The sequence below is a fragment of the Rhinopithecus bieti genome, unplaced genomic scaffold (genome assembly GCF_001698545.2).
Source record: "Rhinopithecus bieti isolate Rb0 unplaced genomic scaffold, ASM169854v2 scaffold_10223, whole genome shotgun sequence".
NCBI lineage: Eukaryota > Metazoa > Chordata > Mammalia > Primates > Cercopithecidae > Rhinopithecus > Rhinopithecus bieti.
The window spans coordinates 2,870,854-2,881,507 of NW_016806659.1; the positions used below are offsets into that span (position 1 = coordinate 2,870,854).

General features: G+C 52.4%; 1 protein-coding gene across 1 annotated transcript in view; it reads left to right on the forward strand.

The window, feature by feature from the left end:
• MYO7B (myosin VIIB) overlaps positions 1-10,654 on the forward strand; it is a 113,835-nt gene that overhangs the window by 47,728 nt on the left and 55,453 nt on the right. Inside the window, 6 exon segments of the mRNA XM_017877371.1 lie at positions 2,141-2,217; positions 3,269-3,388; positions 3,682-3,824; positions 5,469-5,679; positions 6,118-6,253; positions 10,007-10,170. Coding sequence (XP_017732860.1) covers positions 2,141-2,217; positions 3,269-3,388; positions 3,682-3,824; positions 5,469-5,679; positions 6,118-6,253; positions 10,007-10,170 — 851 coding nt within the window.

A 10,654-nucleotide genomic window follows, 5' to 3' on the forward strand; every position in this document is an offset into this window, starting at 1 on the left:
GTCTGGGGATTAAGGTGTCCTGACCCGTGAACACCCCCAAGCACCTAACGGAAGTTACTGACAGTCCTCGCTGGAAGAAAACACCAGCAGGTTAGATTACAAATGATTCCTGCAGGTAGTTTTTCAAACACAACATCCAGCATGAAGCCAGGAAGAGATAGGAACAAGGAAATGAGATCCTATGAACAAGAACCGGCAGAAATAATAAACAGTAGAAATCGATCCACAAAGGTTTCAAAGTTGGAATTATTAGACACAGACTAGAGAAGTTCTGCTTACTTTGCTCAAGAAAAGGAGCAGCCAAGCTTGAAAATTTAGACAGCAAATGAGAAACTTTGAAGACATTACAGATTTGTAAACGAACCACATAGAAATTCTGTTCTAAAATAAAAAAATACGATAACCAAAATGAAGAACCCAACGGATGGTTTAAGGGATTCTGTGCCTGTCTAGGAGAGGAAATGTGTGAGCTGGAGGGAAAGTCAAGAGAAACTGTGAGTATGGCATGGAGAGAACAAAGGCGGGAAATGTCAGAGAGAAGGTGGAGACTGGGAGGACGCTGTGGGCAGAGGGAGCACACCTTTCATCGGAGTCCTAAAGGAAAGGAGAGAGAAAGGGGCACAGGCAATATTTGAAGAGATTAGGGCTGGTTCTAGAATTAAGGAGAGACCATTCACAAAGCAATGGGAAGGGAAAGACTTTTCCAGAATCTGTTCTGGAGCAATGGGGTGTCCGTATAGAAAACAAGAGCTTGGGCCACCATCTCACACCAGGTGAGAACACTGGCTCCAGGCGAGCTGCAGCTGGGCTGATCTGTCATCTATCAGCCAGACTGTACATTTCAGCCAGGGAAAGGTGGGTGCTAACCAGCGGTGGGCACCGGGGCATGGGACAGCATCAGAAACACGACACTGAGGAAGTGAAGCAGGCACAAGAGAACGCAGACAGATCCACTAACATAACATTTGTTTGTTTGCTTGTTTTTGAGACAGGGTCTTGCTTTGTTGTCCAGGCTGGAGTGCAGTGGTGGGACCTCAGCTCACTGGAACCTCCACCTCCCGGGTTCAAGTGATTCTTTCAACTCAGCCTCCTGAGTAGCTGGGATTACAGGGGCCCGTCACCACAGCCTGGCTAATTTTTGTATTTTTAGTAGAGATGGGGTTTCACCATATTGGTCAGGCTGGTCTTGAACTCCTGACCTCAGGTGATCCTCCTGTCTTGGCCTCCCAGAGTGCTGGGATTACAGGCGTGAACCACCACAACAGGCCCACTAACATAACATTTACAAGCAGGCACATTAAACGCTGTTTAGGGACTCTATGTAGGGAATAAAAAGATAAATAAAAAGCTAGAAAGGTTGAAGTTGGGAAGGTGCTTGCCTCCGGAGGAGAGGGACACAGTCTCAGCCTGCGAGGACCTCGGAGGGCTGTGGGTGCTGGCAGAGCCTAGACTTGGCTTTAGCAGTGGTTCCATGGTGCTGACTTTATTCTTTACAACACAGCTTTGTGTTTTATGCACTTCTTTATCTGTATATTTTATGTCACAATTTTTTTCAGTTTAAAAAAGAAAAAAAGCAAAAACAAAGAGACCCAAAGTTTCCATCCCCCACCAGCCTGGCATGTCCTAAGCTGGAAATGGTTGAAGAGGAGGAACCGGAAGCTGGGAGGCCAGTCAGGGGACGGTTGCAGTAGAGCAGGGCCTGGCTTACAGCTGGAGCTCCATTAGTGCTTTGCTTCCTGTGACTGAATGAGTGATGAAATGTTCGGGTTTCTACACCCAGCAGCATGGATTGAGGGGCCTGATGGCTCATCTCTTCAGCGCCAGTGTCTGCTGTGTTTCCCAAGTCAGACTTCTCCCTCCAAATAGGCCCACCTTTCTTCAAACTTCCCTTCGACACAGGGCCCTGGTCCCCTCAAGAGGAAGTGGTCTGCCAGGTTCACCAACAGCTAAGGTGTGAATGACCCATGGTCACGGGGCCGTTGGCTCCCTAAAAGAGAGGACCCTGGGACAGGCTGTGGCTCACGCCGGGGCAGCTGTTCTCCTGAGTGGATCTGGGGCTACCGTGGGCCCGGGCCTGTCGGGACCTGGCTCCATCGCTCCAGGCTGCTTTCCCACTCAGGACTCCTGATTCTCTCTCTAGCTTCGGTCTTCGAGAACCTGGATGCCTCAGAGGTGATGGAGACGCCTGCCTTTCCTACTGTGATGAAGTTACTGGAGGTAGGGCTGCTATGTCCACAGCTTCCATTTTGGTGGGTGGCCCCAGAGGTCTGGGCAGACAGACCCCTGACACCTGATTTTCATAACCCTACCCAGGCCCCCACCCCTCTCCCAAAAACCCCTCCCTTCTGTATGCTGCAGGTGCCTGAGGGCGGGCGCAGAGTGGGGCAGTGCCACACAGAGCAGCGGATTGGCCAGTTTGGCTTTAACGAATGTTCCCTCCCTTTCCCCACATCCCCTCCTGGTTGTCGATGGCCCTGTCTCAGCGTCCTCGCCCTCCGCCCTGTCCAGTCCCTAGGCTCCCCACTCAGACCCCAACGTACCCATCAGACCAGCCCTGCCCTGTGCCCTCACCCCGCAGGGCTTCTCCCGGGCTTCCACTATTCTGGGAGACTGGAATGTGAGTCCGGGGTCCATCCGTTTAGCCTTCCTGGTTGTTTCCCAGGCCAAATGCAGCCTCAGCTTAAAGGAAGGGCAGCAGGCCCTGAGTGAGGGGCTACCTCTGCAATGGGGACATGGCAGCGCCCCATGTCACCCCCACTGACAGTTCTGGTGGAAAATTAATAGAATCAGGAGCAAGAAATAAATACATAAAGCAAGCAATCACATTAGGTACATTTCGCTATTAACAGTCTTCTTTTGGTTCGAGGGCACTCAGAAACTCTGAGTTTTGTCAGCTCCAGTGGAGGGCTGGCCCAGCACACTGATGTGCTCCTTTAGACTCTCAGCCTTCAGGCAGGATTGATTTCAGCAGGGACATGCCTGAGGTCTGGCCTCAAAGCCCTCCCTCACCCTGGTTTTCCAAGGCCAGTCTGGGGGAGCCAGCCCCTTTCTCAGCACCCGGGAGACCCACTAAGGGCTTGGCCCACCAAGCTGGAGAATCCTTCCCTAACAGCTCCCAGGGCCCTGGCCCTGGCCTCGGGCACCGCCCACCCTCAGGTGGGCATAGGCGCTTGATCATGAGAGGGAACAAGACTTGGCAGAAGCAGGTCAGAGTGCTGGGCCAGGGACTGCTCCACGGGTGCGACACAGCCCCCACCTGCCTCCCCAGGTGCAGCACCAGGAGCTCCGGGACTGTCTGACCAAGCACACCATCCTCATCCGAGGGGAGTTCGTCACCAGGCCCCTGAACATCGTCCAGGCTGCTGACCGGAGGGACGCCTTTGTCAAGGTACAGAGCTGAGACAGCAGGGCTCACATGGCCATCTGTTGACCATGGCTCTGCTCCTTGCTGTGCTGGTGGAGGGCAGGATGAAGCAGAGGGCCCTGGGCAGGTCCCCACTCTGCCAGTCACCTGCCTGGTGACCACGGACTCCTCAGCCTCTTGGGCCCGGGTTTCCTGCCTTTGAAGGAGGGATAACATCTGCAGTAGGTCCAAGACATTTGGCCTCTCCAGGTGAACTTGGAGTTGACCTCCTCCTGAGCCTCCAAGCCCAGGATTCTCCCACCCCTGTGTCTCTCCAGGGCATCTATGGGCACCTCTTCCTGTGGATTGTCAAGAAGATCAATGCCGCCATCTTCACACCACCAGCTCAGGACCCCAAAAATGTGCGGAGGGCCATCGGCCTCCTGGACATATTTGGCTTTGAAAATTTCCAGAACAATAGGTATGAAGATCTCAGATCCCAGCCCCACTGCTTCCAGAAAACAGAAGATAAGCCAGTTCCTCTCGAAGGGGGCAAGTTGGAGGGGAGCCATCACCCTGCACCCAGGCCTGGCAAGTCCCAACAGGTCTGCATGCTCTGCATGGGGTGGCTGCTGTGCCCTGCCATCTAGAGAAGGCCGTACAGCTAAAAGCTGTCCCTGAGAGCCAGGCTGACGCCCGGCATTTGTCACGCCTCTTGGACCACCTGCTCTCCTCATGAGCCACAGTGGATTACCACACGAGGTCGGGGTTGAAACAGAAATCAGTAACATGGATTCATCTGCATCTGGCTGGTTTATCATCTTAGGTAGTGGGGGAAGCTAGATGCATTTGTAGACCATCCCTGACTTTTTAGTTTGTGGGGTAAGGCAAGGCAGGACTCCTCTGACCTGGTGTCCCAGTGTCCTGGCACCCCAGACTAGAAGCTGGAGAGCTGTAACCAGGAGGCAGGTCAGAAAATAGCTGCCAGGTGCGACTGTGATGAAGGCTGGGGGTCGGATAGACAAAGGTGGTGAGGGGACCAGGCGACAGAGCCAGGCCAGGCCAGGCCAGGTGATGCTCAGCGGTACTATCACCAGCAAGAGGAGTCCCATGAAGACTGGGATAAGCAGGCTGGCAACACTGGCTTTGCAATTTAGCTTACCTGAGCCAGCTCATTGAAAGGGCTTGATGAGACAGAGACCGGGCCACTGGCTCCAGGAAGCAGAGGCCTCTGCGCCCTGTCTGAGGAGCCAGGGGGCTAGCCTGACCTTGCATGCCCCTGCCCAAGGCTTGTCTCCAAGTGAGGTCTGATCTGGGAGTGATTTAGAAGGCCCCCCTTGGACAGCCAGGATTGTCAAGACACAAGCCATTCCACATACAAGCACGCTGGGATCTCAGCCCTCCCAGGGCCAGCCGGGGGTGCAAGGCAGGGGCTTGCTCACTGCAGTCACGTGGGAGAGGCAGGGCTGGCAGAACTTAGCCCAATGCCCTCTCTAAGGCATAGAGAGCTCAAGTATGAGTCAGATCATTGGCATCTGGCCCTGGGAGGGACAGGTGTTGAAGATAGCATGGGCCAGACTTTGGCAACTGATGGGAACTGGACAGGAGGGACAGAGATGGAAACTCCTCAGTTTCTGACTTGAGCCGGCGGTGGTAGGTGGAGGGGCCATTTCCCAAGGCAGGGAATGCAGGAGGAAGTGCAGGTTGGAGGATCTGGGAACGGAGGCAGTAGGGCGTATGCCTGGTTGATGCAGGGGGGCCCGGAAGTTCATCTCCATACCAAGGCTCATGGGTGGGGCTGCTAGTGTGCACTCAGACCGCAAGAATTGTTTCAGTGTCAGGTGGGGAGGCCTGGCAGAGGACCCGGCAGGCGGCTGTGAGAAGCCAAAGGCGAGGACTTGATGATATGCTGAGCCTCCTCGTTTCTCTTTTTGCCGTGGGGTGGAGAAAGTGACGGTGATGGAGGCAGTCAGAGGAGACAGGGTGTGCAGGAATGAGTGTGGATCTGTGGACATATCTGTATGCGGCTGTGTGCAGATGGCTGGTGATCCTATGGCTCCAGCCTGCTGCAGCGGGGACTCAGCTGGCCCCGCTCCACCCCTGGGCAGTGACCTTGCCTTCACAGCTTCGAGCAACTCTGCATCAACTTCGCCAACGAGCACCTGCAGCAGTTCTTTGTGCAGCACGTGTTCACCATGGAGCAGGAGGAGTACCGCTCGGAGAACATCTCCTGGGATTATATCCACTACACCGACAATCGGCCCACCCTGGACCTGCTGGCCCTCAAGCCCATGAGCATCATCTCCCTCCTGGACGAAGAGAGCCGCTTCCCACAGGTGTGTGTTCTGCCGACCTTCTGGTGGAGGCCCTGCGATGGGTCTCCTGTTGGAGGCTGGGAAACTCCACTTGGGTGGGCCGCTTGTTCTGAGAGTTACTGAAACCTCTGCCAGCAATAAGCAAAAGAGCCCCAGCCTAACCAGACAGACCCTCCTCTCCAAGGCCCACTTCTCCGACTGCTGGGGTCCTCAGACAATAGTTCAGAGAGTGGAGCAGAAGAGCTGCTCATGGAGGGTGGCAGACCCAGCCTCTGCTCCCAGCTCAGCCCTCACTCTGCAACAAATCACTGATCCCTGGCCATTAGTTTCCTGTCTATACAGAGGCCCTCAATCATTCTGAGCCCAGATTGCTTTGCCTCCATGAGGAAGCCCTGGAGCCTGACCTCCCCATGGCTGGACTCTGGGACCTCAGCACATAGGGTGTCTGGGTTCTTCCAGGGGACAGATCTCACCATGCTGCAAAAACTGAACAGTGTCCACGCCAACAACCAGGCCTTCCTACAGCCCAAGAACATGTACGATGCAAGATTTGGCATTGCCCATTTTGCCGGCGAGGTGTACTACCAAGTAGAAGGTGGGTGCAGCTCCTCTCCTGCCCCTTCCAAATCTGGACCGGGTTCCAGGGAGACCATGGAAAGCAGGCTCAGAGGACGAGGCTATTTTGCAGCTCTAGCAGTGGGGCAGAGGGATGAGTAGTATGGCTTCTACTGGAGAAAGAAAATGGAATGGACCAGGCATGTTTTTCTTTGTTTTTGGTAATAACTCTATTGAGATAGAATTCACATACCATGTTATTTACCTGTTTTAAGTGTACAACTTGACTGTAGCATATCCAGAGTATATTAATGATTGCCACCATTTTAGAACTTTTTCACCACCCGTAAAAGAAACCCCTCATGAGCAATCACTCCCATTTCCCCCCAATCCTGGGCAACAACTATTTTCTGTCTCTATGGATTTGCCTATTCTGACTTTTTGCATAAATGGAACCATACAATACATGGTCTTTTGTGGCTGGTTTCCTTCACTTAGCACATGTTTTCTTTTTTTTGAGACGGAGTCTCGCTCTGTCGCCCAGGCTGGAGTGCAGTGGTGCGATCTCTGCTCACTGCAAGCTCCGCCTCCCAGGTTCACGCCATTCTCCTGCCTCAGCCTCCCAAGTAGCTGAGACTACAGGCGCCCGCCACTACGCCCGGCTAATTTTTCATATTTTTTAGTACAGACGGGGTTTCACCGTGTTAACCAGGTTGGTCTCGATCTCCTGACCTCGTGATCCGCCTGCCTCGGCCTCCCAAAGTGCTGGGATTACAGACGTGAGCCACCGCGCCCGGCCAGCATCATGTTTTCAACGTTCACCTATGTTGTAGCACGTGTCAGTGCTCCACGTCTTTTCACTGCAGAAAAACATTCCATTATCTGGAATGTTTGTTTATCTCGTCATCAGTGGATGGACATTTGGGTTTTTTCCACTTTTTGCCTATGATGAATAACACAGCCATGAACACCCATGTACAAGTGTTTGTGTGGGCATGTTTTCATTTCCCCTGGGTATCTACCTAGCAGCAGAATTGCTGTATCATATAATAACTCTATGTTTAACTGTTCGAGGAACCGCCAAACTGTTTTCCAAAGCAGCTGTACCATTTTACATTCCCACTAGCATTGTATGAGGGCTCCAGTACCTCTGCATCCTCGCCTACACATGTGATTGTCTTTTTTATTATAGCTACCCTAGTGGGTTTGAAGTCTCAATGTAATTTGCATCTGCACCCCCCAATGGCTGATGATGTTGATCGCCTTTTCATATGCTTGTTGGCCATTTGCACATCTTCTTTGGAGGGATGTCTATTTAAACGTTCTGCCCGTGTTTTCATTGGGTTATCTTTTTATTGTTGAGTTGTAAGAGTTCTTTATTATTCTGGATACAAGTACCTAATATGTGATTGGTAAATTATTTTCTCATTCTGTGGATTGTCTTTTCATCTGCTTGATGGCGTCCTGTGAGGCCCAAAAAGCTTTCATTTTGAAGAAGTCCAACTTACCTATTTTCCTTTCTTTACTTGTGTCATATCTAAGAGTCCAGGGTCAAATATAAGGTCATGAAGATTTATCCCTATGTTTTCTTCTAAGATTTTTTTAGTGTTAGTTTTTACATTAGGTCTTTGATCCATTTTTAGGATATGTTGAGAGAGGGTCAGTAATGGTCTTGATTGAAGAAGTGAAGGCCTGGGGTGGTCACCCTATGGGTGGGCTAAGAAAAACGAGGAAGGTGACCATGGGTTGCTGTGGTCAGGAAAGTGGGGCGGCCAGAGGGTCACTCTCTGCACCTCATGTGGAGAAGTGAAGAGGTGTTCTGGTCTATTTAAACTGGGGATAGGAATCCAGGGATGATTCTTTTGAGTAGAGGGTGGTCATTTACTCAGAACAGGCTAGGCATTGGGAGGCCAGGGGAGAAAGGGAAAGGTGCCGTGGCTCCTTCATAGTTCCTGCCAGATCCTGGCTTTGGGCTCTTGGAAAAGGAAGAGGCTGGAGCCAGTCGGACCTGCAGGGTCCTGGGACACAAAGAAGATACCCAGCCCATCCTCCATGGGGCAATTCAAGGCTGAGCTTTATTTTTTGAAGTGATAGGAAACTTACATAATGCTAAGATTAAGGTGGATTCTTTCTAGATTTTCTGGTTGCAGAATTCTAGAAATATTAATTAAAGCTAAGCCTTCTTTTTATTTTGGATACCCTGTTGTGCTAATAACCTCGGCTTCACTTACTCTGCCTATTGGAATACCGAACCCAGGAGTGTCTCAACCCTCCCCACCCCGAAAACATCCAGGGAGCTCCCTGCCCCTGGTGGGGAACTCTGCCTGAGCCTCAGGAACGCAGGGTGTCACTGAGTGTCTACCCCCCGCCCAGCACCCAGTGCAGCCCCCCTGGTGCTGCTCCCCTCACAGACACCTGCAGGAAGAGGTGGGAAACAGGCTCCCTTCCCTCTCCCACGCTTGACTGTGCCTCTCCAGATCCACAGCAGGCTGTGCAGGTGTGCACAGGACATACCACTAAAAGCTGGGCTGACTTAAGGGGAGCAAAGTGAAAGAGGAAAGTCAGGGTCGTGCCCTTGGGAGTTGGTCCTTAGCAGTGCCGCCCCTGGCCTCATGGAGCCTGGCTTTAAGGAGCAGCTCATCTTCTCAGTGCGGTTCTGTCCCTACTGCAGGACTAAGCCATTCTGAATTATGGCTGAAGGGGAGATGTGGGATCTTCTCACCCCCTAGAGCCATGCCTGTATTAGTCACTAGGGCAAGAGTAACAAACACCACAGATTGAGTGGCTTAAACAACAGCAATTACTGTCTCGGGGTTCTAGAGGCTGGAAGTCCAAGATCAAGGTGTTGGCAGGTTTGATCCCTTATGAGGCCTCTCTCCTTTGTATGCAGATGGCCATCTTCTCCCTGTGTCTTCATATGACCTTCCTTCCCTCTGTGTGTGTCTGTGTCCTCATCTCCCCTTCTTTTCTTTCTTTTTCTTCTTTTTTTTTGAGATGGAGTCTCACTGTGTCACCTGAGCTGGAGTGCAATAGTGTGATCTCAGCTCACTGCAACCTCTGCCTCCCAGATTCAAGTGATTCTCCTGCTCCAGGCTCCTGAGTAGCTGAGATTATAGGCATGCACCACCACGCCTGGCTAATTTTTGTATTTTTAGTAAAGACAGGGTTTCACCATGTTGGTCAGGCTGGTCTCAAACTCCTGACCTCATGATCCACCTGCCTCAGCCTCCCAAAGCGCTGGGATTACAAGTGTGAGCCACCGCGCCTGGCCTCATCTCCCTTCTTATAATGACACTAGTCATACCAGACTAGGGCCCATCCTAATGACCTCATTTTACTTTAATCCCCTCTTTAAAGGCCCTATGTCCAAACACAGTCATGTTCTGATGTATAGGGTGTTAGGACACCAACATATGAATTTTAGAGGACACAATTTAGCCCATGACACTGCCTTTCTCCTATTATTGGAGACTTCATCTATTTTCAGCCTGAAGGAGCCTTAGCCCTAGCAAGATCTGCCCAGAGACAGGAGGACGGTGGCAGCTTAGACGAGGGGGCTGGAGTGGGAATGGGAATTTTGGGGGTCCAGAGTTTAGATGGGAGGAGTTACTTTGTGCTGGGTAGATGGTGGGGGCCATGCCTGGCTAGAGGGGTGGAGAGCATGGCCTTAGTGGGGCCTGTGTAGGAGGGGGTCCTCTAGGCATCCTGTATTCCCCCCAACTGCCCTTTTCTTCCCCAAGGGTGGGCAGTGATGGCTGAGCTGGGATGCTGGGTGGGCCCTGTGTCCCCATAGGCTTCCTGGAGAAAAACCGAGATGTGCTGAGCACAGATATCCTCACCGTGGTTTACTCCTCCAAAAACAAGTTTCTGAGGGAGATATTCAACCTGGAGTCAGCAGAGACCAGGCTGGGCCGTGGGACCATCCGCCAGGCAAAGGCAGGAAACCATCTCTTCAAGGTGGGCTCCCAGCCACCCTCCTGGGTCTCTCACCCCTGATGGCTACAAGGCCAGACAGACATGTACAGGAAAGTCTGTTTTAATCACCTGTGGGTCTCCAGCATGCAGTAGGCCCTTGGGAAACCTGCAATGGATGGATGGAAGGATGGATGGATGCGTGGGTGGATAGGTAAATGGATGGGTGAATGGGCGGGTAGGTGGATAGATGGGTGAGTGGGTGGATGGGTAGTGGGTGGGTGGATGGATGGGTGAGTGGGTGGATGGGTGAGTGGGTGGGTGGATGGATGGGTGGGTGAGTGGATGAGTGAATGGCTGTGTGGATGGTGGGGTGGATGGATGGATGGATGAGTGGATGGATGGATGGGGGGGTGGCTGTGTGGATGGGTGAGTGGATGGATGGATGGGTGGGTGGATGGATGGATGGATGGATGGGTGGAAGGTGGTTGGGTGGGTGGATGGATGGATGGGTGGGTGGATGGGTGGG